The sequence below is a fragment of the Solanum dulcamara genome, chromosome 9, assembly GCF_947179165.1.
Source record: "Solanum dulcamara chromosome 9, daSolDulc1.2, whole genome shotgun sequence".
In the NCBI taxonomy this organism is placed as follows: Eukaryota; Viridiplantae; Streptophyta; class Magnoliopsida; order Solanales; family Solanaceae; genus Solanum; species Solanum dulcamara.
Window position 1 is genome coordinate 7676274 of NC_077245.1, and position 27904 is coordinate 7704177.

At 34.2% G+C, this 27904-nt stretch overlaps 2 protein-coding genes across 3 annotated transcripts; both read right to left on the bottom strand.

Moving 5' to 3' along the window:
• Positions 1-938: 938 nt before the first annotated feature.
• LOC129903319 (rho GTPase-activating protein REN1) lies at positions 939-19390 on the bottom strand. 2 transcript variants are annotated; one of them, XM_055978842.1, is made up of 22 exons: positions 19170-19390; positions 18928-19026; positions 18773-18838; positions 18177-18213; positions 17041-17117; positions 14524-14594; positions 14343-14421; positions 13194-13338; positions 12133-12252; positions 10400-10477; positions 10197-10252; positions 10036-10105; positions 9006-9090; positions 6994-7237; positions 6607-6819; positions 5650-5934; positions 5364-5413; positions 4984-5044; positions 4772-4855; positions 3093-3197; positions 2848-2999; positions 939-2337 (listed from the first exon to the last, which is right to left on the bottom strand). In XM_055978842.1, exons 2-22 carry the CDS (start codon positions 18958-18960, stop codon positions 2142-2144), a joined length of 2307 nt encoding a protein of 768 aa, XP_055834817.1. In that variant the 5' UTR covers positions 18961-19026; positions 19170-19390; the 3' UTR covers positions 939-2141. The 2 variants fall into 2 exon arrangements, with proteins under 2 accessions (XP_055834817.1, XP_055834816.1); XM_055978841.1 differs by having other exon boundaries at positions 2848-3017; positions 19170-19389.
• A 6309-nt stretch (positions 19391-25699) lies between these two features.
• LOC129902403 (putative serine carboxypeptidase-like 52) lies at positions 25700-27887 on the bottom strand. The gene is made up of 7 exons (XM_055977629.1): positions 27691-27887; positions 27465-27596; positions 27050-27121; positions 26769-26875; positions 26538-26651; positions 26385-26431; positions 25700-26291 (listed from the first exon to the last, which is right to left on the bottom strand). The coding sequence occupies exons 2-7, from the start codon at positions 27594-27596 to the stop codon at positions 26209-26211; spliced, it is 555 nt and encodes a 184-aa protein (XP_055833604.1). The 5' UTR covers positions 27691-27887; the 3' UTR covers positions 25700-26208.
• Between the last annotated feature and the right edge of the window lie 17 nt (positions 27888-27904).

Below are 27904 nucleotides of genomic sequence, written 5' to 3' on the forward strand. Positions count from 1 at the left end.
TATAATTAAAGGGTGTGATATATTTCAAGACGGTGCGATTTTTTACCGGGGATTCATTTTAACTTATATGTAATAGTCTTAGTATTTCTACCTCGCAATACTACAATAATGTTGAAAATTTATCCTAATGGTTAAGATTGATTGATCTGTTGAAACCTTTATGTAGTTAGTAGTTACTAAAGGCTACGAAGACGTTGACATTTGAAATTATGAGGGCTATTGTTTTAGTCTTAGACAATGCTTATAAATCATTTAATATTTAATCATAACATAAAAGGCGGATTGATAAAACTTCTTATTCCAGTTACAACTTCATACCATTAAAGAAGAAGAAAGAACCAACAATAGTATTGACCAATTTGATGTAGTTTTTTTGTTATGATTTGGTGACTATAACGATGCATATGTTCATGAAATTATATATTAGAATTCCACAGTTCAAACATCAAGATTCTATATTCGTAAATTTGAGCTGATAAGTTGAATATTTAAAATGGCATAGTTAAGAATAAATTAAACTTGAGTTGAGGCTCTACCGAAAACAGACTATCTCCCAAGGTAAAAATACGTCTGCATAAACCCTACCCTCCTTAGACCCGGCTTGAGATTACACTGGGTATGTTGTTGTGGTGGTTTAGAGGCTGTTTGGATTGACTTATAAGCTGTTTTCACTTTTTTGAGTGTTTGACTGACCAACTTAAAGTCATTTTGTGCTTAAAATAAGCCCCAATAAATAATTGAGTTTATTTGGATGAACTTATTTTAAGCAATTTATAAGTTGAAAACAGCTTATAAGTCAAAAAAAAAAGTTGGTCTGCACCTATTTTTTAAAAAAAACTTATAAACAGTTTTCAACTTATAAGCTGATTAAAAATAAATCAATCCAAACAGGCTATTAGTTAAGAAAAAATCGATTGCAATAGAAAGTGAAGTAATGCAGGGTTAATTAAAACCTGTCCTAATAAAAAACTTATCCAACATTTATACAATTATGGCACCAAAATTTTCTTATCTTAGTTTTATCAGCAAATTATCTGATAGCTTATCTGCTAAATCAGATGATTAGATTTCTACTTAACACATACCTATACAAAAGGAATGATTTCATTTCCAGACAATCACAATGAAGAACTTCAGCTCAGCAGCGCTTACACGGCTACTCAACTTCTCCTCATAGGATAGATGACCTGTATGTATTGGGCACCATGGAATTTCAGCTAGCCAAGATTGGCATCAACAACCAATTCTCGAGGCACCAATCAAGGTCCTATACGACAAGCATGTTCACCATCTTCCACTCGCAGTCTAACATATATCTGAGAAGTTGTGTGACATACAGCAAACTAGGTAAGTCAAAAAATGACTATGCATCATCTAGAGTTTGTCCTTGGAGGGATTACAGCTCGACCTTTCTCCGTATTTGGGAGGCTATCTGATTTTCCTATGTCCAAATGTGGATGGACTTCCTGTGTTGTTCCTTGATCTGGATGCTGAAGTGATTGACCATCATCTGGTCCATTCTTTTCTGATGTTTGACTTTGAGATGCTTGATCTTTTCCATTGTTTTTGACAGGCTGATCAGACTGACTTTTGTCTAGGTCTTGGACTTCACTTGCAATTTGGGTCCGACGTTCTTTCAAGAAGTTGAGCCTGTTTGTCAGCTTTGATAACGCTGATGTTGTAGTATTGGCTCCCTGACAATCAAAGATGCCTATTACATTTCGCAGACCCTAAAGATATATATAGGATTAAAAGCTCTTTCAACAAAAAAAAAAGGTAAAAGAATATAGGATTGAACAGCCTCTATACAATTGGTATACATGATTTATGCCAAATACTGATCTTATGTGCTAAAAGATCTGTTGTCAAATGCACAATTAACAGGTGAATCTCTTTCGACATAATCCTTTTTCACTCCCTCTCAGCCAAAAAAACATGTTCAATGATCTTAAAAGTGTCTGAGCAAGGCAGCATAAACAAGTAGAAGCTTGATCTAGTTGATATGGAGAAGAGGGTAGAAAAGCATAGGCAAGCTGTTCATATTCCTTGCCGAATCCATCTTAAACTATGAAAATTTCAATAATTTGCCTCAACCTGACAGCTTTTGTCGATTATGCCAACAGGAAAAAGAGAATAGAAGCTTAAACTTCCAGATAAACCATAAAACTTGCCTCATTCCTAGAAGTAGATTTTCTAATACCAACTGAAGCGACCCTGCTCATCTCCGCTTCCACATAAGAGTTGGCACTTTGTGATGAATCTGCCTGCTTACTATGTGATGAATCTGCCTGCTTACTTTGTGATGAATCTACCTCCATATCCTTATGTTTATCCTTGCTGCACCAAGATCGAGATGGTGAAGGATAAGAAACAAAACTAGAGAAGATTCCAATAGAATAACAATGGCAAAGTGGCTCATTGCATTAGAAGCATCAAAACTCCATGTAACTTCAACCTATAAACTAAAGTCTTCCTACACAAGCAGCAATGTAGAAACAAGTGCATCCTTGAAATTCAAATTAGACAAGAAGGAAACAACAACAACAACAACCTACCCAGTGAAATCCCACTAAATGGAGGTAAAGTGTACGCAAACCTTACCACTACCTCGAGGAGGTAGAGAGGCTGTTTCTGAAAGACCCTCAGCTCAAGTGCATCAAACCCAAGTAAAAGAAGAAGAAAACAATGAAGAAAGCATAGCCATTAATAAGAAAGGTAGTGTAAAGTCTACAAGAAAGAAACAACATATACAATAGCGTGGGAGTGATAACAATCTATAACTTGAACTGAAGCAGGATTGTACCATGGCCATACAACATTAACAGGAAGAAGTAACACAAGAATTACCTTTTTCCGTGATTATTTAGACTTTGCTGTGGTTGATTGCCCGAGTCAGCACTAAGTCTGGAATTTTGTTCATGTTGTTTACGAAGATGCAATCCAAGATCATCAGCCCTCTGTTTCAGATTGTTGACATCTGCCTCTGCCTGAGCAATCTCCTGAAATTCTTCCTTCATCTATACCATAAAGAAAATTATAGTTCTAGCATAAGCAAGCCATGCCATAAATTGGCAAGTTGGAAGAAAACTGACCATCCCATCTATACTGGAAGAGGCGGGTAATTTGCCTTCAAGTCCAGATTCCAGAAGTACCCTTAACTCCCTCTCCCTCTGTAGTTGCTCCTGAAGCCTTTTTACCTGGTCATGCCAACAATTTCATTGCATTCATTTATAAAATTGTACATGGGAATAATTAAGCTTCTATGTACTAAGGACAATTGGGATATATAAAGAAAAAGAACAACCAAGTCTTTATCAGCCGCTGAGTTGTATATGTCTGGTTTATGATTCCAGTCAACAAGAAAGCAAAGTAGTTTTGTGGAGCTACTCCACAGTGCATCGTGTGGAGATGTTTTGAGGACAAACAACCACTCTTTAGTGTAAAAGGTGTTCTTAAATTAACATTTTGAATTTTGTGAAGCTATGGGAATATTAAAGGATATGAATTGATACATGATCTACAGTTGCACAATACTTTGCTCTTCTGTGAATAAATACCTCATGATTGAAACAAACAAAAGAACAAGAACAATCAAGTTGACCAAAAGTAGTCTAACGCAGAAATGAGTTAGAATTTGAGTTTGGCTACTTGAATGGATTAAACTATATTCCTCTCCATCTTAATAAACTCATCATCAGTGCTTGTTCATGGACTGTTCCTTGCTAGAAAAATTATTATATCAGCAATTCTCCTGACAAAATGCTCATCACTCTTGAGTTATTTCAATGGGTCAACCAGGAAAGGTCCTAATATCGGTGATGACATTCTCCGAGTGTCAACTCAAGCCAGATGATCATGGATCAAGCATGAAGGTCATCGATTTGAGTTCAAAATGGAAGAAAATCAAGGAGGAGGCTGCAACTGTAGGTGCAATGCACCCCAGGCTATGCGATCGCATAGCTCAACATGTGAGCAAGTATGGAAACCAACAGTCTTTTAAATGAATGCATCAAGCTAGATGCAATTGCATCCTAAGTCATCCGACCTGCTGTTTCTATTTTAGCATTTTGGCTATGATTTCAGTTGTACCGAACCCTAATGAGCCCAGGTCATTAGCTTTACTATAAATAACCAATATTAAGCTAGTCTCAGAGATAGCTTTTGGTTGAATTGTGATTTTGGTTGAATTGTGATTGAAGAAACCCTTGTGAGGTTTCTTTAACATAGCCCTTTGTTGCTCTTCCACTTCTGAACCAAGATTAGGGGGTTCCGTTTGAGCAAGGATCCTGTATGAGTTCCCTCCCCTAATTTTGTTGCTTTTACATTTTTGTTCTCCAGTTTGAGAATGGATTTCAAATCCTAGTAGGTAGAGTTACCCTGTACGCGAGACTTGTGCTGTACCTACTAGGATTTGAAATCCATTCTCCCATTGTTTTTACCCCTTGCATTAGCCCACACCCTTGTGTATTTTTCAATAATCCATACTTGTAGCAAGGAAATGTTGTTATTCCTCCACCAAGTGAGTAAACGATTTACTATAAATATTAAGGATATATTTTTTTCTTGAAGGGTTTAGCAATGACACCGGCAAATAAGAGAACACATAAAGTAGTCCAGCATGGCCGTAAATTAAAAAAAAGTTAAGAAGCAAAGAGAGAATCAGCTCAAACGCACGGAAGATCAAGAGGCTTTAAGAAGGAATGAGAAGTAAAAAATTCAATGCGCACCCAATGAAACACAATAAGAGGAAAAAAAAGAGTAAAGCACATACATCTTTCTCAAGAGCTAGACGACGCACATGCAAAGCGTCCTTTCGTTTCTCCAAACTTTCTTGCAAAAGGGCATTACCTTTGGCCTATAATGAAGAGATACGTGCAGCACAAAGATCAAATATAGAAAAGTAAACATAAAATTAGGGAAAAGGTAATTCAGAGGTGAAAACTGATAAGACTTCTTAAGTAAAAAGGATCTCATAACATGTACCTCCTCTTCAATCCTAGTTTGCAAGTCAGCTTTAATAGCCTCAAGCCTCTGGATTTCATCTCTAGAAACAAGTTCAAACACAACAGTTACCAGAATGGTAAAATCCATTTAAAATAATTCAGAACATAAGACACTTTTTGAGGCAGGATCAAAATTGAGGGGTGCTTGGGCTTAGGAATCATAGTTCGTGGTTGACCATCAGAGAGCGCAAGTGCTGTTTGCGTGATCATATTCGATATTTGAGTTCTCTTCCTCTATTTAGTAAGGATATATATTATACATGCAACAAAATTGTTCTCCCACTATTTCCATTTAGTAGTTGTGCTTTCTCTTGAATATCTTTGTAAGGAATTTTGACTCTTGATAAATGCATCACTTACTCTTCATCAAAGGGTATGTCAATTGATTCCATGGAGAGGTTCTTCCTGGCCTAAACTCAAAAAATGAAAAAACCAAGAAGATGTCAGAAAATACGCCAATATTCTAGTCATAAAAGAGGTAAAAACTCCATACAAGGATGTTCAAGTTTGATTGGTTCAGAAAGTGCCAAATTAATCAACAAACATGTATGGGCAATGATATGGGCAACGCAAAACAAAGTGGCAAATGAAAAAACTAGTCACACTCTGAGCTAACTGTGAGCTAAAGTTGTACAATAGGACTCACAGGAGTACGCCCCCAGATAGCAGGTCGCCGAACACTGCGAGGTCCATTTAACATATTCGTTGACTTTTGAGAAGTAGATGTTTCAATCTGTCCAGTTCCTACTTGTTCACCAGATTCATTTCCTTGTGCTCTCGAATTTTCACGACTTGGAGGTGGAACACTCTCGCTCCCTTCATTGACATCATTCTGAATGGAAGTTTGAGGTAGACTTCTCGGTGAGCTCCCAGTAGCTTTGACGACGTCCACTTCAGTAGTCTTTAAACTAGTTTTAGAAACTTGAGAGCTCTGCATAATTAGTCGTGATATATGTGAGATCCAGCTTAGGCCAGGAAAGAATGAAATGTACTAAAAAGTAGTATAAGAGGGCTTCGCATAGCACCAGACAGAGAAAATTAAATCCTCATCAGTAAGTACTATGAGAAAACACGTCAATTTCTTACTAACCTACTCAAGAACTAAATGCAGTGTGTTATTTCCTTATAAATTAGTGAGGATCAATATTATAGTTATTCAAAATCACCTAAAATGTTATGCTCTCTGTTTCGATTTGTTTCTCTGGTTTTGACTTGGCACAGAGTTTAAGAAAGTAAAGAAGATTATTGAAGCTTGTGGCCTTAAACTAAAGATATGTAGAATGTACTAAAATGTCCTTTAGTCTTGGGGTCTTAAACATGCCATGTGGAAAGTTAGAATTAAAGAGTTGCCAAAAAAAGAAAGAGGTGTTCTGTATGAAACGGACTAAAAAGGGAAGTAAAACAAACAAATTGAAAAGGAGGGAATAATATATTAACAAACACAAGTTTCGATGATCGCTGTAGAAGCTAAATATCCTGCTACACCTGAGTGAAAGAGTAAAGTAGGAAAGAGGGACTGGAAAGTTCCAGCATCATGCAACACACAGTGCTTGACAAAAGAAGATGGCTGAGAATAGGACAGTGAAGACAATGAAGAAAGAACCTTATTACTATCTTCACTTTCACCAACTTCATGGGTTGTTGCACCGGAATCATGATCAGAATCATCAACATCAGCGTGAGAGCCCTCTTCTGCATCCTCGTCATCATCTTCATCTTCTTCATCATAGCTGTAATCATCATCAGTAAATTCTTCTCCACTCTCGGTTCCACTACCATCTGAGTCAGAGTATAGTTCCGGCGATACGGAGCCTTCCTGCAAAGATTTTAAACATTTACTTAAAGAGAAAAGAATTGGAGATAATGATGTAAACCATATCCCGAACAATTTATCATACTCCTCTAGCAATGTCATGATGATGGCTTAATGTAAAATTCAGGTGCAGAAGCAACTAGGGAAGTACAGAACTGAAGGTGATATAAACTATACCCCAAATAATTTATCATACTCCTCTAGCAATGTGATGACAATGGCTTGAGCATGGTTAGCTGCAGCAGCTGCCTGCAGAAGTTGAACAGAGCTATCACCACTCAAAGCAAAGTCATTTCCTAGCTCACAGTCTCCAGCTAGAAGTGGGCGAAGAAGTAAAGGTGCCATGCAAGCTGCCACTGCTGACGTGCTCATTCTATTTTGAGTTTTATTGGAAACCACAGTTTGCATCATCATAAGAATCCTGATGGACATCAGAAAAAAGTATCACATGAGAAGTAAAAAATTGTTCAACAGCCCAGAGGAAGCTAAGTCAAATTTTAGAGCTTCTATAAGCATAAGCGGAAAAAGTCACTTCAGTGGTTAAACAATCTTACTAAAAGAGAAAATACTAACTTATTCATCTCACTTAAACAGAGAAAAGGCATTTAAATGCAGCTAGTTCACCCACAATATAGTAATTTAAATCTCTGTCAACAATTGTGCATCAAAGAACTTTCTATGTCCTATCTCCTCATTAGTAGAGTCTGAATTAAAATCTGTGAGGAAAACTCCATTCTCTTGTTCACAACGGAAATAGTGGTACATTGTCGCCACCTCCAATTTTCAGAATCATTTTCTAACCAGTGACAAGATGTACGCCTCCCTCTTTTTTCCAATACTTTTTCGGATATCACATCAACTTTATAAGTCAATTCATTTGAGTTGTTGATGTATTCTGGATTTGATACTAGTCAGAACCCTTTTCCTTCAAGATTGAAATTTTGTAACAACAACCATATCTGATGACAGTTGAAGTAGATATATCGGCTAAAACTCATTTAGATATCCCAAAAGCACCACAAAAATCACAATTTGGTAAAAGTTATATATACAACAGAGATTGAACTGGAATTACCCAACCGATATCACCACCAAATATCTTCTCTCCTCTTCTCTTCTCTTCATTCCATTGCATCTACTACTAAATGTCCATCGACCTAACATCACAAAGACTCTACAATCCATCTATTTCCCTTTCTGAACATGATTGGGTTTAACTTTGGACAGAAACTTAAGAAATTCAAAACATCTCCTAATATGAAAACTTCCCACAAGCAGTAATCCTCAATGTTTGGATAACTCACTCCATGATGGCATCGATAGATCCAACTCCGAAATCTTCTTCACCAAGCACATTTCTGGAAACAAAAAATCTATCCTCGTACCATCTTTTGACACCAAGGGAAAGATTATTCCATACTAATTTGATGGCAATCACCTTCCAGAGATAAGGCTGGTGAAGATGACGCCTCCTATATGATCTAGCTGAATCCAATTTAATCGTTCTACTTTTCTATTCAACATAAACTAGGATTCATTACTCAATATGATCAGATGTTATTGCCAGAATTGTTGCAAATTATCTTGTTTACAGTTGATTTTAGAGAGGAGAAGCTTCTCTCTGTGCGAGAAGTTAACCAGCAGGTTTTGCACTAAATGTTAGAGTTACCACTTTGGACATTCCGTACCAAGAATTGTAAAAATTAACCAAGTGAAACACTAAAAGCTTCTGTCCAAAAAATGAAAGAAAGAAAAGAGATATCAAAGCACATAAGAAAAATATCAAGAGGTCCTGTTATTATATTTGGAAATACAATACACAATTGGCAATCTTCTAGCCAACATTCAATCAATTGATTCAAAAGCTCCAAAACAGAAAAGATTTTGCAAATCTGACAGTGTTCATAGATGCAAAGATATCTCAACATGTGTGCTTGTGTTGTATGCATAAACACATACATAGAGCAAACTGAAATTATCTGCTAGAAAATGAAATGTTCAGACCAAAAGGCACCATACTGATAATACCAAAAAAAAGGGGGCAGCGCGGTGCACAAAACATCCCTTATCTACGCAGGGTCCGGGGAAGGATACTGATAATACCAAATTGATTTACATGAGTACACTGGAACCAGTGAACTGTGTCACAGAAGAAATCAAAAATAACATGAACAGTAAGAATCACGAACCTCTGCAGCAAACGACGGTTTGGTTCTGGAAATGTCTCCAATATAGCCGTATGCATAGCATTGACTCTAATGCCCCGCTCAGTTCCTATCAACAATTACAAAAGCATTTTAACAGATATACTCACAAGCTGACAAATCTTCCAACTTTTATCGTTGACAGAAATGTATAAATATCCTATCTTGTGATGAAAGCCACAGAAACACTTCAGGTAGTCGAAGATTCTTATTGGCCAACACTCATGCTAGGAAAAAATTTATATGATCATAGTATTTCAACTCTTTTTTCTATTTGCTTCGCCCTGACTCACAACAAAGTTTAAGCCCAAATTGACAAGCAGCTTTCACGAAGTCATAGTTGTCAAACAAACTCTATGCATAAATATGTATATTTCATTTTGTGACAGTTGAAAAGAAATTGGATAAGCATGAATAGGAATTCTCTTTAGTACATAAATCTAATAGATAATTGCTTGGTATGGAAGGGTGGCAGTCAAGACATGGATCACAGGATTGGTGATTTGACAGAAAAGAGTTGAGAATCTCGTGGTGAGTGGTGACTTTATTTTGGTTCCAAAAGGACACACTAACTTCTAAAAATCTGTGAATAGCAAAAGAAAACCAACATAACAAGATGAACATGTTAAATCGACAGGCTTCAAAGACTGCATTCTAAGTGCATAAGTTTCTCGAAATACTAAGAAAGAGAAACCAGATATAACTTTAGGCTTTAGCAGGGCCAAAACAGAAAAATTAAACAAATCTGTCTCAATATGACAATAACACCACTCAAGCAAAACGCAAAAGAGGTATTGCGGTTGTTACTGTCAAAGGAGCTCTAGCAAATATTTCATCATGAAAAATGGACCACGAATGTTATGCTATTGAATGAAGAAAGTATATCTATACAACTCTATAAAATCTTGGAGTAGTGTTACTAAACATATCCTTCTTTCTTCTACAAGAACTAGCTTAAATCATGTAAGAAAAAGAGGCAATCTAAAAGGACCCAACATTTAGACAATAAACTTACTAAATGCTTCCAAAAGGGCATTGCAGCAAGATGCAGGAACTGGAGATGATGGCAACTCCCGCAGAATATACTGCAGAAATAAAGATGAATAGCAAGTTCCGAAAGTAATTTCATACAAACAATCTTATCTAAACCCTATACTTCTGTTTTGAAGGATATACCTTCACACAATCAGCAATAACATGTGCATCCTCATCTGTAGAAAAGTCAGTTTTACCTGGATTAACAGAACAAAAGTTTGTTACTTATTGTAAGGCAAGTGAACTACACAAGAGACACTTGTACAGGGTTCCCCTCAAATGAAGAAAAGAAGTAATAGATTTTTGACAGGTAAATGATCTCTCTCAATTTAAAGGTAACAGACCCTGTTCATATTCCCGTATTCGTTGTTCAACATCATCAACATCTGCTGCTTGCCGCAGGATGCCTTCAGTTTTAATCCCTGGAAGAAATTGTAGAAGATCAGTACCATTCAATGAGCATGCTAGACATCAATAAATAAATAAACAGTCCACAAAATGAGAAGTATTAATTTTCTTTACAAAAAATGAGAAGTATCAATTGAATGAAGGTTAGAGATAAATAGAAGTTATCCAAAAGCATATTTAAAAAAAAATAAAAAATCAATTAGAGAATGAAAGTAGAGAGTGGTTTATACACCATTTATCTTCTAGCTAAACTTTATTCATTATCAAAGACCACTTTTAATCACATCAAAACAAACAAAGAAGTACAGTAGGAAGAAGCACTGTCCTTTCATGTAAGTGGTGTTCATTTTTTTTATAAGAAGAATACAAATGCATGGTGTTCATATAAAAACCATAAAAGAACTATTTGACTATAAATCTCTTCTATCCCAATATTTGGTCCATTTTACTTCCAGACTCAACTTGACTGATTCTCAGACTTTCATTTACGTAACTTGACTGACTCTCAGTCTTAAATTGGACAGAGAAAAAATCTCTTACTGAAATTGGCTTTGGAAAACAAAAGATTTTTTCAGAAACAGTCCAATTAGAAATAGTTTTTCCATTTTACAAACTGCATTTTGGCCCCCCTTTAGTGTTGAATGCATTTAGTAGCAGAAAGAAACTATGTAGTTGGTTCTAATCTAATACTTTAGGCTTTTAATAATATTTTTATCGATAAAACTGTTAACCAGAATCTAATCCAGACACATATTTTTCCAAAACCCAAATCTAAAACTATTTCTCCCTAACCAAAATCCGAAAAGCACTTTAGATATAACACAAAAAGTATATAAGTTACAAACTTTTCCAACCCTTTTCGTTCTTTCCGTATTTCCGCACCCTCGAGGAGGATAAATCATGTTCCTAGTTACCCGCCAAACGACTCAAATCTCCAATTTATCCTCCACACGACTCGAACCTCCAACTTACCAGTTGGTGGTGGATGAAAACTACTACCTCTTCGAAAATCGCAGTCCAAGATTTTTATTCTTTGACTCTTAGAAAGTGAAACATCAAGATGCAGGGAGTATTAAACTTTTAAATTTTGACATTTTATCTCAATGTTGAAGCCTAGAATCGGTTTGAAAAGCAACCAACTGGCGTAAACAATAGATAAATAACAACAAAAACAACTTGCACAGTGTAATTCCACATGTGTTCGTTTGGGGAGGTTAGGATATACGCAGACCTTACCCCTACCTTTGTGGGGTAGAAGGTTGTTTCCGATAGATCCTCGGCTCAAAACGAAGCAATGGGACAATAGGTAAATCTCATTGCAAAATAGACTTCTGCAGTGAATGGTATTACACAGCTGGGGCCCACCTACATTGGTCTCTCATTTCCTATAGACTATAACAACTATGAATCCTCTAACTGGACAATCTCAAACACACCCATGTGGCAAAATTAGATACTGAAAACAAGCAATGAATCTGATTTGATGAAAAATTGATACTAGATCTCCTAATTCTTTAAGCAAGAATATGCACTTGGGAATAAGCCCCACTGACAACTGATCCTTTACAGATGAAAGAAATATTTGGAATTTGAAGCTGGATGCATAAGAAAGTAACATATTACAGAAGCAGCCATCCCATAGTTATTTGACACAGTAAAAGAAGCTCACCATGCTCTTCTACAAATCTCAGGGCTTTCTCCAAGAAAGATGGAGTTCCATCAATATCTTCCAGAGCAAGTAAAACCGGCCGGCCAATTACCATGGACTTCACAGGCTGTCTATCATTAGCTACGAAGACAAGATGAAATTAAAAAAAGGTTGAAAATTAGATCCATGAGAAGTGTGAGAAATATAGGAGAAAAAATATTATTGAATTGTGTCTCTACATTATTACATTGAGACCCTATTTATACACATTACATTAGACTCCTTTTCCAACTAGGACATTACATTACAATCCTTTTCCAAATAGGATTCTATATACTATTCTTATTCTAAGTGAGATTGTATATACTGTTCTTGTTCCTATATGCACCTAGCTTGTTACAGATGTAATTAATACGAGGACCGGTGAGGGACTTGGTGAACTTATCTGCAAGTTGATTACTCGACTTCACAAATTTTGTAACAATATCTCCCGAGAGTATCTTTTCTCTAACAATGTAACATTAGTACATTAAGACCCTATTTATAGACACTACATTAGACTCATTTTACAACTAGGACACTACATTACAATCCTTTTTCCAAGTAGGATTGTATATACTGTTTTTATTCTAAGTGAGATTGTATATACAATTCTTGTTCCTATTTCTATTCTAACAAAAAGTGAATAATTTTTTACGACAATTACACATAACACATCAGGCAACGGCAATAGCAAGATAAAGAAGAGTATGATGCATAAGCCATTGTAGTAACTGAGTTATTTGGTGGGCCAGTCAGCTTTCGGAATTCCTGAGAACAGAGCTCATAAGCTTTCTAAAAACAACTTCTCTACTGAAAAACTGTGACGTGTATTTACCAGAGAAACAGAGATGTATACCTAACACTCATTAAAGTTATACATACAGAAAAACAGAAACAGCTTGGCTATTGTGTGTTCATAAAAGAAGTTCCTTATAAATCAAAATTAGTAAAGTTTTGTTGTAAGTAGATTCACATTTTATTCCTCGATCTGCAAGACGCATACCAGATGCTGGCCATTTAGAACAGATTAGTGAACTTACATTGCTCAAGCGAAACATCAACAGCATTGGCCTGATCATTCCTAAATATTCCATTTTGGCCCATTACAAGGGCGGCACTAGGTGCATTTGCCAAAGCTTCCTCAAGTGCAGTTTTCCACTCGAGCAAATCCTCTGATGTTTCCGCCTATGACATCAAAGCTCTTAGATTATATTAAGTTTTATACTTTACAGAAACAGATTCCTAGAATGCTAATGATAATCATGATGATACATTGCAACAATGAAAACAGCAAAAAGAATGTTGAGTGAACCCATTTAGAAAGCAATGGCCATCCAAAAGAACTTTTAGAGTTGTTATTTCACTATTATCATGATACAGGAAAATAAAATATATGTCTTAGGCATGGAGAGCTACCAAGGACATGCATGACTAAACATGAGAATTAATAATGGACACTATCTTTGACATACAATGTGAAAAGAAATTGGTACTCCCTCCGTCCTATTTTATGTAAAGGTGTTACTGTTTGAGAAGTCAAACAGTTTTTTCTTAGACTACAATTTTCTCAAACTTCCTTTAAATATTTTAAATCATAATCTATGTTGACTTGTAGAACTTTTCGTGTAATTTTCAAATATGTAAACTTTATTTCAAAAAAATTGTAGAATCTATACACAAATTCTAAGTCAAAATTAAGTGTTTTGACCCTCGTACTCTAAACCCCTTAACATAAACTGGAACAGAGGGAGTACCTAAAAGCTACCTTGCAAGCTGGTTACCACTCTGCCTTTGAGATTGAAATTACTAATTAGGTGATTATTAATTGGGGAAAATTGAGGAATGTTTACAATTCTCAAATAAACTGAAAAAACTAATAAGTTTGTAGCATTCTAGGTATGCTTGAATAGATTGTTAGCGACGAAACAAATAAACTCAAGCTTCTAACTTATAATGTACTCATAAAAATATCTATATTTCAGATTTTATTAGTGAATTGTTGATCATCTTTAGATACTTAAATGGAAAAAGGTACACATTGAGCATAAACCAGTAAGGAGCATGATCTTCCCTTGTATAATGAGTCATATAGGAAAATGAAAATTCAATTTAAGGATGACAACAATCAATAGAAAAATGATAAAACTATTAAAGACAGGAAAAAAAAAAGCAATCAGAAATAATGGCACCTTGAGTGTGAAAGCTCGTCCATCACGACCATCAGGAAATAGCACAGTCAACAGTTTCTTGTCTTCTTTGACAACCACACTGAATATTCATGGAGAAACATAGAATTATTCACCATTTTGGTGTTACTTGTCAAAAGGAACCCAGTCTACGAACTATCTTAAGCATAGATACTAAGCCAACCTGCCTGAACTGTTGAGATCAATACCACCCAGGGTTAAATTCACTTCACTTCCCTTTTGAGGAGTAGCATTCTGAAAAGAATCAGTCAATGACATAAATTCATCGTGCATTTTGAAGCATCAGATGATTGGTAACAAATAGGATTCATGGACTTATCAAAAACAAATAGGAGTTAGGAAAATATTTACATTTAGCTAATACTATTGATGGAAGATATTAAATGAACTGATCGGATATAAACTCACTGATTTCATCAACCAAATAATTTTTCAAAACTAGATGCTACATTATGAACCCAAATAAGATTCAAAGGTATAATTTCTTAATTAGTTAATTTCTATGACAAGAGAGTATATATTATAAGGGAAAGCTGTAAATTCAAACTAAGCTAAATCGAGGAAGTAATTTGTTCTGATTGTTTATGCTTCAATCTACACTAGAAAATCTTAGGAGGAATACAAAATATAATATTGCAAGTGAAAGTGATAGCATCCATGGAAGCTCTACTCCATTGAAGGACAGGATGAAGCTTTAGAAGCTCCAAGGAGGCCCATGACAAGATCTCAAACCAAGGAGTTCAATGACAAGCTCAGTGGGCTTTGGGTGTCTTGCTGGGGAAGAAGAGCTCAAGCCCAAGGGAGATGCATTGTTCAAATGCTACAACTATCTAGTGGCGCAAGTTGAATTCCAAGAGGAGAAATATAGGGGTCCAAAATTCAGCCTTGAAGAGGTCCAAAGTGGTGCCCAAAATCAGCCCAAAAGGAGGTCAATTTCAGCCCTTAAGTGGAGCTGAAACGAGCAGCCCAATCAAGACCAAATGAGGCTCAAAAGCCATGACTAAAAGAACCTAAATAGGCCTTAGTTCCGCGACAAATGTTAGGGTTTTAGTTTCTAGCTTGGCCATCAAGCTAGGATTTTATTTTACGTTCTAGATTATTCTTTTAGGGTTTTATAACGGTTGGAGGCTACCTTTGTTTCTCCTATAAATAGAAGTGTTTTTTCAATCATTAGGAACACATTACATTGAGATCAATAATATTTTGGAAGTTCTTTTGAATCTTAGTGACTTGCACTTTGGGAATTTATCAACAACCTTTACTAGTTTCATAGATCAAGGTATAAGGTAATTTCTTCCAGCGATATCTTTGATTTCTTTTAGGTATTCTTTAGAAGGCAATTACGACTTACCGAGGACATGACCCTAGATAGGAGGGTGTGGAGGACACACATTAGGGTAGAAGGCTAGTACATAGTGGTTTTATTCTCCCTTATTCGTAGGCGTATTAACGCACTATGATTTCTTGTACTCTGATGTATGTTATTTATGGTATTTATGTTATTATCCAATAATAATATCTACTGTTTTTTTTGTGCTTTGATTATACTATTGTTTGGATCGTTTTCGTCATTTACTTATTTACTCTAATATTCTTGTCTGACCTTTTTCTATGCTTTTATTGAGCCGAGGGTCTTTCGGAAACAGCCGTCCTACATTGGTAGGAGTCAGGTCTGCGTACACTCTACCCTCCCCAGACCCCACGATGTGGGATTTTACTGGGCTGTTGTTGTTGTATTCTTTAGAAGGCAATTAATTTTTACATACTAATTGTTGTCTTAAGTTACTGAAAAGGTCAAGATCCAAATCTATCATTTTGATTCGTTTCCTCAAAAGACGTTAGATTTCTTAAATCTAGATGTTGTTACTTAGATCTTGTCAAAGCTTTAGAACATGGCGTTCTTGGAAATTCTCGGATTGTTCCTTCGAATTTCCCAAATCTTTATTTCTAGTTTTCAGATTCTTTTCTATTTTTGCTTCTGCGCTTCTAAATTTGGGATATCCCTAACCTCGCTGTGACAGCTAAGCCATGTGAAGTGAAACCTTCCCCGACGGTTCAAACAACACTAAATTAGAATGAAAGGTTTACCTATTTCAAAAAAAAAAAAGGAATGAAAAGTTTACTACCACATTAGTTCATGCAATGGGAGCTGGCTCGATTCGTGATTAGTCCAACCCATAATTCATTTCTGGCATGTCTTCAGTAACCCGAGAGTAATGATGTTAATCGAAGTTACATTCGTAAGTAGTTGGGAAGCCCGAGAGTAGTCGAAGTTACATTCATAAGTAGTTGGAGAGCCCAAGAGTGGTGATGTTAATTGTAGATACATCCATAAGTACTTGATTTGTCTTTATTACAAAATGACAAATTTGGCATGGGGGCTAATCGATGTATTATTCATCCTTTGTTATTCATGCTTTTTGGATAGCTTTCAACATGGCAAGCACCTCATTGGAAATCATTTAGATAATACTCTCCCATGTAATATAGATATAGAGATGAAATCCAAATCAAGAATCACTCTAACAAGTTAGAATAAAAGAAACCAAAAAGATATACTACAGGATTCGATAAACCATGAAATGTTAATTGTCAAATACTTGCATAATAAGCGAGTAACTAACTTAGGTTCTACTAGGTAGTAAGGAATGATGGGTTCAGTATACAACGTCAAACTTACAGGATCAGTTCTGTAGAAGACCAATGAGGTACGAGTTAGAATGAACCACCTCTTCTTCCATGATGTCCATCCAATTCCTACATGCAATAGATATCAGAAATATCAACTAAAACCTAAGTTTTATACAAGTAAAAAGTCTCGATTTTTCTTCTTGCTTTCTGATAAAGATATGGAATATGTTGAGTATACGCCTGAAACTCCAGATTCCTGTTCTTTTTTAACTAGAAATTAGCAAATAAATGATGGCCACATGTAATACAAGACAATAAGGCATATCTGACAGAACACAAAAGCAAATAGAACCACAAAAATAGCTAAAATATTTGTCAAGGGAGATCAAAAAAGCCGACCATAAAAAAGAACAGAAAAAAAGTGTTATTACTTTCCTCAAAAGAATTTATGCACTGCATGAAATTACAGTAAAAACATCTTTTTTAAATAATGGAAAATGAACTGAGAGAACTGCACATCAAATGGTTACATGAAATACATTTACAAATAACTATAATCAAAGTTCATGCATGGCAACCCCATTTATCATTGCTGCAACTACATGACAAAATCATTCTTGTTCGCAGGAGAGTTGACTTCAAATCTGACGTGGTCGTTTGAAAGCAGAAACTTTTTGGTTTGTGGAAGTTGCTTATATTTGCTTTTTTTATTCTTTTTGTGCTTCAGGAGGAAGAATAATAGAAACTGAACTATCACAGATCCTTTTCTTTCCTCTCTTCTTTTGGGGATCTTACTAAACACATGATATAAAGTTTTCTAATGGGTATTAACAGATGTGTGCCAATACAAAACACTAGAAAGTACACACTCTTCAGTTATTATACCATCTTCTGGCATAACAATTATAGCTTTTAAAACCGAGTTCCTCCCTCCTCGTTTAGAGGCCAAGACACAAAACTAAAATGTTTCTTACAGCTATATAATAAACATGTGATGTTATCGAAATTTAGTGCAACTAAAAAAAAAAAAAAAAAACTTTGATTCAAAAGAAGAAACATGACACTGGAAATAGGAAACATAAGTGTGAAAGTGGGACATAAAAACAAGAGAGGACAAATAATATTCCATTTAACAACTCTTATGTAAAAATAAAATAAAATTATAGCATAGAAGAGAAGACAGACCTTTTGATGATAAAAACAGGTTACCACTTCTGTAGACCTGCCAAGACCAAATTTTTATCTTCAGTCAACTCCATCATTATCTTCTTTAGAGTGTATATCATCCACAATCTCTAAATTTACTCAACTATTTAGGCAAATATCAAATGCATGGAAATGGAAAATTGTTTTAGGTAAAACTGCAGAACAGAAGGAACTTTTCACTTGAGGAAGCAGATCACTCTCTCGAGCAGTCGAATTGTAAAGAATCAATTTTGTTTCTGATAAGCAAGTAACACTCCTAAAAAGGACACATCTCTCTCATAAAAACTAATGGTGTAGAAACAGTCATTTATCGAAAGTTTGTCGACGAATCACAAGATGATATACATGTTCTCAGTTTGTAGCCCATTCTTTATTAGCTATTACTAGATACCATTATTCAAAAAAAAAAAGAGTTTTATCAAATCTAAGTATGTTTTTAAGCATTTTTCGCCTAAAAAACTGGGTGATATGAAAAGTAAGGAAAAGGGGGGAAGGGGGTCTTCTCTAATTGAAGCATGATTAGACGAGATTAAGAAGAATGAATCAAAATGCTAAACATGAATAAACCAGCTGACCTTATTTCCACCACGAACTTGATCATTAGCCCCAGGTGGTGGAGGGGGTTGATTAACCCCTTCAACCTGATTATTATTAAACAAAAAATATGAAAAAAGAAGAAAGAATCACATTTAACACATACAGAATAACAATGAGATGAGAGTTTGAGAACCTTAGAAGCATCAGCGCTGCGATTCGTCGTCATGGTATAATTACAAATAACATTCGTCAATCTTGATCAACAACACAAAATCAAAATCAAAAAAAGTTCCTGCATTTAGGGAGAATTGAACAAATGAATGAATCAGTAATCAGACCAGACCCATCAACAATGCAGGCCAAATAAATCCAAGAAAACGATGAATTCGAGGTTGTGATACGATTTAAAGATGTGGGATCAAAACAAAATGTCACCTTTTCAAACAAAACCCATTGGAAAACGAGACAAGAAAATGTTGTAAGAAACTTTTTTAAGTGTGAAAAAAATTCCCTTTTTTGGAAAGTGGAGAAGATTGGGTAACGGAAAAGCGATAGTCAAGCAAAGGAAGAAAGGAATTAGTGTAGGTGAAGTTAGAGAGAGAAATAGGCAAATTTGTTCATCAACTCTGTTTTTCCTGAAATTGAGCGGGGGGGACATAGGACCTTTTCCTTTTTCTTACACGTCCACCTTATGTCTCTCACTCTCTATTTTCTGACCTTTTTTTTTATTATTATTTTTCACATATTCTTTTGGAGGGAAAATACTTGGTTAACACTATTGAGGAAGGTTGTGGTAGCGGTGGTAACTATTCTTTCATTTTTAATAAGAGGTTTTGGATTTGAGTTTCCTTGGGTACGAAGTCGCTTTTGTGAGGGAGCATTTTACTGAACTTTTCAATGTGAATTCGGATTTAATCGAACTCTAATGTGGATAATCGGGCATCAAACGGGAAAAAAAATAATGGTTAGTAGTTCTAAATTTGTTTTGCCCCTTTTATGGTCCTTTTTTTGGTTGAAAAATTGCTTAGTTTGTTTTGCACCCTTTTTTGGTTAATACTTCTAATTTGTTTTAAGTGAAGCGATCAAAGCTGAGGTAGTTTAGGCATGTGAAGTAAATAGCTAATATTCAAATATTTTAGTGATAGGTTAATTATAGTGGGTATAATGAGGAGGTGTTTTTGGAGAAAAATGATTAAACATGACATGATACATCTATAGTTTATTGAGGACCTGATCCTATATAGGAAAGATAGAAAAGTCGAAGATTGGAGTAGAAAGTTAACAAGTAGTCGAGTGTTGTTTAATTTCCTTATAAGTATTGTTATTATAACTCTTTTATTATCTTATTTTTCGATTTTAGTATTACGTATTATTTCCTTTAGCTTCAGTTATCGTATTATTTGTTGTTTTCTACTGTTATCTTCTTCAGATTCTTTGTTATTGTATTTGTTTTATGTACTTTATTTTTTTAATATGATTTATTTAAGTAGAAGGTCCATCGAAAATAGTATTTTTGTCTTCACAAGTGGTAGGTAAGGCAGCACCACACCATCTTCCTCAAAAATGACTAGTGAAATTACACTAAACATATTATTATTGTTGACTTATTGTAGTTCTAATTTTGCTCCGCCCCTTTTTTGGTTAATAATTTTTAGTTTGTTTTGCCCCCTTTTTGGGTTAAGATTTTTAGTTTGTTTGTTTTTTCTTTCTTTTCTTGCGTGTGAAAAGTGAAAAATGAAAGCTTTTCGACTAAATAAGTTGATTCAGAATCTTATGCTTAATTAAGTAATAAACGTGCAATTACAATATAAAGCAATTGACATAATTTAACAAATAATGCCCTTGCTTATAAGTTTGGAACGAGCCACGGATACAATGGACTTAACTTGTAATTTTTTTGTTTATTAATCTTTTGTAATATTGTTCTTGTATCGTGTTATTATTTATGATCTATATCTTTTTGTTCATTATTTAAAATGAATTTGTCTATTTTATTGCATATTTGCCAGCTTGTTCCATCTTTTATCTAAATTTTTGTACGTTTGCATAAATTATTACTTTTTTTATTTCAAAATAGTTATTACGTTTTTTTTCCTTTTAAAATCATATTGACTAATCTACATAGCTAAATTAAATTAATTTAATTTTTTAAAACTATAAATTATAATTATTTTCATATTAAAATATATTTTAAAATATTAATTAACATATAATTTGACTTTCGAGATCGATCAACTTTATGTAACATAGTGAACATTAATTGCTATAATTAATATTGACATTTAGAAGGCATATGGTCTCGTTATGAATCATTTATTTTATTGCAGTCAAATTATGGCCTTAATAATTGATTAATTCATATAACTTAAATTCATGCAAATGGTGAAAAGTCATTCAAGTGTCCATTCATCAAAAATTAGTTGAGAGTACAAATTTTGGTTGTATTCACTTTAATTTCATCATTAATTTCCTTGATGAGCTTTAAATGAATACATTAATTGTTCTCCAAAAATAGTTAATTAGTTTCAACTATTTTTCAGACCAAAAAAACTATTTGAATTTCTTATTATTTCCTTCTTGATTTGGTTGAATTATTTTGTTTGATCTAGTTATAGACCAATCACTTTCTTTTTGGTGGGAAACATCAATATTTTTTTGGATACTTTTACAAAGCTTGCACTAATATTTATGTCTTCAATTAATAAAAATGTAAAAAAAATTAAATAAAGAAAATGAAAGGTGTCCAACCTACTACTTCTAAGTAACGCATTTCATCATATTTGATAATGTTGGCCACACCATCCACTATTTCATTTGAATTCACAATTTAAAAATCAAGTAGGGTATTTTTTAAAAATATTTTTATTTTATATTTTAATCATTCCAAAAAATAAATAATGATACCTCTTACAACATATTATAGATATATGCTTCGTGTACCTTTTCTTCTATATTTTAATCATTCCAATTATACTGACATACTTTAGTGTGAGACATGAGGGCATGTATCAAATATCTTCTTTAATTATACTCAATATTTTCCCCTATACTTACCAGTATGTTATTTCAATTAAAGTATTAATTGAATGAAACATTTAAGAGAGAAAACAAGGAGTCCGGAGTCTAAAGGACAATTTTTTTTTGCATAAATTTCAAAACGATGATTGATTTCAGGATAAAATCAAAAGGATAAAAACGCATCCTGCCGTGTGATTTTTCCTTTGTCAATTGACGGATGTGAGTCAACCGTTAAGTAAGTCGGATAGCAGAATACAACTTACAAATCGCACCGCAGGATGCGACTTACCTTTAAGTCGTTTAAATTTTTAAGTTGTTAATTATTGCTATTTATAGTACTTTTTAGTCATTTCAAATAATATATATTACTTCCTTTGTTTCAATTTATATGGCACCGATAAAATTTTAAAAGTTAATCGAGTTTTTTATATATCTTTTAAATATTTTAAGTTCTTAATTATTGTGATTTATAATATTTTTATGTAAATTTTAAATATATAACATAATAAAAAGAAAAATAAGACAAATAAATTTATGTGACCCAATATAACTTCAAAAGTTAATCGAGTTTTTTATATATTTTTTAAATTGTTAATTATTGTAATTTATAATACTTTTTATGTAATTTTTGAATATATAACACATAAAAAAAATAAAACAAACAAATTAAAATTAAAAAATGTACAAAATAACTAAATTACCCCGACCTAGGAAGCAGGCATGTCAACTAGCGCCTGCTTCCTAGACTCTTATTAATAGTAGCAAAGTAAAGTAATAATACTACAAAAGTCATTTTTTTTTGGAAGACCTTTTCCCTTTGCTTCTTTTGACTTCAATATTGATGGAGACACACACTTCCTAAATCAATGCCTGATTGATCCTTCACTAATTATGAAAGACTACACAAATGTTATGGAGAATCATAATGTAATATGTAGATAGAAAGTTAAAACCTTTTTTTTTTTGGTATCTCTTTCAGAAAAAAATAACATAACTAAATGAGAACAAATTAAAAGAATTTTCCAACTCAATTGAACCAATTTATGTAGTGTAATTTGTGCGACATTTTTTATTTGATTACATTTGAGACTCTCTTACTTGTTTCCAACTAAGGGATTGATAAATTTCCAACTAGATTGGTGGTGTGGTGATGGGGTTTTTCATTGATATTAATCTGATTGACACGTCTAATAAATTGTGGAAGTTCTTTACATATTATGTCTCATGTCTCAATAGACATTATAGAATGAGCTTGATACTATGATCGTTAATTCTATACTTAAATGACTTGATGATATTATAGATGATGGTCCGCAATTATCGTATCAGGCCATTACTATTTTTTCTATCATGCGACTTATATGGAAAGAACATAATAGAAATTTAATTGAAAAAAATACCTATCTACTGAACTCATATGCAATAAGTTAACAAACTATACTCAAGAAATATACCAAGTATTTTGAGATGGAGGGGTACACGAATTCCTTACCAATAAATAATGGCAAGAAGATATACTATTTGAATAATGTGTGTATTATAATTTATATCGAGAGAAAGAGTAGATATGTTTTTTTTTAAAGGATAAGTGTCTGATGAACTCCTCAACTTTGTCATTTAGAGCTGATATACCCTCGTTATAGAAGTGGCTTATATATATCCCTACCGTTATACAAGTGGCTCACATATACCCTTTTTTTCTAATAGAAGTGATTTTTTTAATTTTAAATTTATTTTTTTTTATTAAAAAGAATAATCCATGTAGGGGTATATTTGATCTTTCTTATATTTTTTTTTACTTCTTTGATTCAAATGTTAATTTGAAGTTATTATTTTGATGGTCAAATTTATTTTTTCACCAATTTTCTTGTAAAATTTATTATAGATGTTCCAATTTTTTTTACAAATACAAAAATTAAATTAAAATATAACTGCAAAAAAATAATTTTAAATTACAATATAGCCACAAAAATATTAGTTTTTTAATACTTTTTGTTTTCATTCACACTTCTTTCTTTTTATTTCTCATATTTTTACACTAAAGAATGAAAGAAAAAAATGAAATAAGAATAAGAAACTCAAATAATGATAATCAAAGAAGTCCAAAAATAATTTATATATACCTCTAGATGGGTTTTGAAAAAAATTAAAAATTAAAAATATTATTTTTTTCACTTCCGCTAGGTGAAAAGGGTATATGTGAGCTGTTTTTGTAACGATACGAGTATATGCGAGCCACTTTTGTAACAATAGGGATATATGTGAAGCATTTTTGTAACAAGAGGTATCTCAGCTCTAAATAACAAAATTGAGGGGATATATCAGACAATCTCCCCCCCCCCCCTTTTTAATAAAAGATGAATATACTTGGCATGACCTTCTTTTGTAAGTGAAAATCATCATCATCAACAACAACAATCCAGTGAAATCCCACAACATGGGGTCTGGAGAGGGTAAGTGTACGCAGACTTACTCCTACCAAGGTAGGACGGCTATTTCCGAAAGACCCTCGGCTCAATAAAAGCATAAAAAGAGGTCAGATAAGGCTAAGGAGTTCAAAGCGATATGAGAAAACAAATAACGAAAGCGACACAGATAAAATAGAGTAATCGAAGTACAAAAAGTAATAAATAATAATAGAAATCAGAGCACAAAAAATAGCAGTGCGCTAATGCGCCTACTAATACGGAAGAATAACGAGACTATGTACTAGCCTTCTACCCTAATTCGAGTCCTCCACACCCTCCTATCTGAGGTCATGTCCTCGGTAAGCTGTAATTGCGCCATGTCCTGTCTAATCATCTCTCCCCAATATTTCTTCGGCCTACCCCTACCTCTTCTAAAACCATCCATGGCCAACCTCTCACACCTCCGCACTGGGGCATCTGTGTCTCTCCTCTTCACATGCCCAAACCATCTCAGTCGCATTTCCCGCATCTTGTCTTCCACCGAGGTCACTTCTACCTTGTCTCGAATAGCATCATTTCTAATCTCGTCGCTCCTGGTATGCCCACACATCCATCTCAACATTCTCATCTCGGCAACTTTCATCTTTTGAACGTGAGAGACCTTAACTGACCAACACTCCGCCCCACATAACATAGTCGGTCTAACCACCACTTTGTAGAACTTGCCCTTAAGTTGTGGTGGCACCTTCTTGTCACATAGCACACCGGAAGCGAGCCTCCACGTTCCAGAAATAATGACAAGTGCAATAAAGGGTAGCTCCTCATGAGCCAAGACAAAGGGAGTGATGATATATATATATGTCTTAGAAATGGAGGGACCTTGGCCCCTTCTTCTTCTAAAAAAAACATGGGAGTAGTACACATTTTAGCAGCAAATGACATGGTGAAAAAGTAAAAGCATGCAGATCAGAAACTGAAATTGTTTGGTAATATTAGTGGTATAAGAAAACAAATATCTTCTGCCACTTAGCACATGCACAATTAGAAAATTTTGCTTTCTTATTAGGAATAAATAACTAAGCATGTGCAAAACATAAAATTGTGGGCAAAAAGTAGCTTGTCCTATCAAATACATTTTCCCTAATTTTGCCAAACAATAGAAGAAGTTGATCATTTTGAACATCCATGGAATAATTAAATTAATTAGTTATATACACTGATCAGTAGGTGATTTGGTTTCATACTAGCATGTATAAGGTTTTGTAATAATTCCATAAATTCAATAATATCAATGCAATGTTTGCTGTTTTTTAATGCAATTTTATTTATATAAAAAAAAATAGCAACATTTATTTGGCAGGTGAAAAGGTAAGATAAGCACACCAAAAAGGAAATTATGGCCTATTTTCTATCTTGATCGTTTATGTAGATAAAAACGTTTTTTCCTCTCCTGTACATTTATCCCACTATATCGGTAGAAATTAAAATTTGTAACATGAGAAATCCCCCCACCCCCCAACCCCAACCCCACCCCAATTACTTTGTAGACAAACGCATGTTGTCACTTATATATACAAAACTCCAATATTCACCATGTAAGGTTGAAATTGGAGATGATTGATAATTACAGTATACATTAGAGCTACTACGTACATGTTCTGCTCTTATTTGTGCCAATTGCTGTTTGAGCAACAACAACATACTCATTGTAGTCCCACAAATGGGGTTTGGGGAGGATAGTGTGTACACAAACCTTATCTCTCAAGGTAGAGTGGTTGTTTCCGATAGACTTGGCTGAAGAAGATCAAATTATTACAGAGGTGACGACAGATCCTTAGACCACCAATATTCTGCATTTTAACTAAAGGAAAAAAGTTATCAAACCAACCAACAAACTGTCATGTTGGCTTATTAGCAGTTTTAAACACTTTTATCCCAACATGTAATTACTTATCCGTTTCGATATTTGATATTTATCAGCTACTTCTGATGAAAAGCCAAACTGGTGACCCTATTCACAATGAGCTTCAAATGTGTTCTTCAATTGATCACAGAGGCTGAGAAGATAACCATCTCCTCAGCATAGCTAGACATTCAACAGGCTTGTACTCTGGAGCTGTATGTCCTCCTCCCTGAACAAGAGTTCAACAACAAAAATAAATGTTAACTTGCTAAAGAAACAGGAGAAAATGAAACTAGTTGATAGAAGTCAAATAGTTGCTTTCCTTCACTGTGGCAAATGTCATTTTATTTGAATATGTCCTCGTATGCCTGCACGTTTTAGTACAACGAAACAAAAAAGGGAAGACAAGAAAAATTCAGGTTGAAGCACGTTTCAAACATAAATCAAAGAACATTCATTTAGTTTTGAACTTACCCGGCAACTTGACCATCAACAATCCATGGTCGCCAATCATCAACAATAGAGTAGTTAAGAGATCTTATCCAAGCTTCCGTTGATGTGTAAGGGATCATCGTGTCATGATCTCCACTGTTTTATGAAATACTGCAAATTTAGTAAATTAACATAGAGAATCTATTGTTTATGCAACAAATTTACAACTTAAATAGACACGAGATATAATAACCCAAACTTTATATTAAGGACCTATAGCCTTTGAAACTGAGATTTGCATGATATGAAACGCTGTTTCCTACTATCTTTTGAAAAGGCAAAGCATCGCCAGCACATCGCTTCCATTTTCCAATACTACCCTGCATGGGATAAGATTTCTAATTAGAGATCAATGTCTTGGAACTAATGTGGGATCCGCCAAAGGAACTACTAGTTTAGGTAAATATCTAATGTGTTCCAACTTTTGTTTGTGTTGCTCCAGAAACTTTAGAATTCTACTTTTATGATAAAACAAAAAGAAAAAGGAAACATACTCTTCGAACATGGAGGGCCTCTCTAACTTTGTCATCATCAGCCCAACGGTAAGAGATCTTTTCCCAGTCAAACTAACATGACAAAAAAGGAAAGAAGGTAAAATATGAATAACAATGAAGTGCAAAGATCAGAATAGAGGTCCATGTTTTTCCTTATTCAAGCTATGACATTGGATAGAGGAAAAAAGACTTACCCTCAACCAGTTTTACACCAAGTTGGTTAATGCAAGATATGCCTTGTGTATATAAACTTTTATGTTAACTAAAATATGTATTATCATCACTTTAATTTGTACTAACTCATAAGTGATATCGTCAAAATACTAAAATTTGAGTTGTTAAAAACACCGGGAACAGGTAAGTATTTCCCTAAAGAGTGGATGATTGGCAAGGGATAAGAATCGGTTATTCTTACTCGACATCTTAGTCGTCCAAGATATAACATTTCATCAAGAGACCTTTTTTGGTCTATCCATTTTTGTGGCCTTGGTGAAGCAAACTCACACTTAGGCTCCAAAATGTGCGCATCGGTAATTCCACCAAGCATCTATAATAATCGTAGAACTTATATTAAGCTTAGTCAAATAAACCAAGCACTAAGATGGACGCAGCACAAGAGAAATGAGTTAATAGACACAAACCTGATCATAAGTCTGCCTATCATTCCAACATTCTGTGTAGCTAGGATGTATATCAAAATACTCTCCTTTACAGTTTCTCCTCGAGGACTGTTCAAGAGTAGTACTCCATGTAATCAGTGTAGTATGAAGAAAATGATAAGAAAAACATTCAACTTCTATGCCTTGACAGTGTAAATATTTTTTACACTGTCAAGTTACTTAAAAAGATAATTAC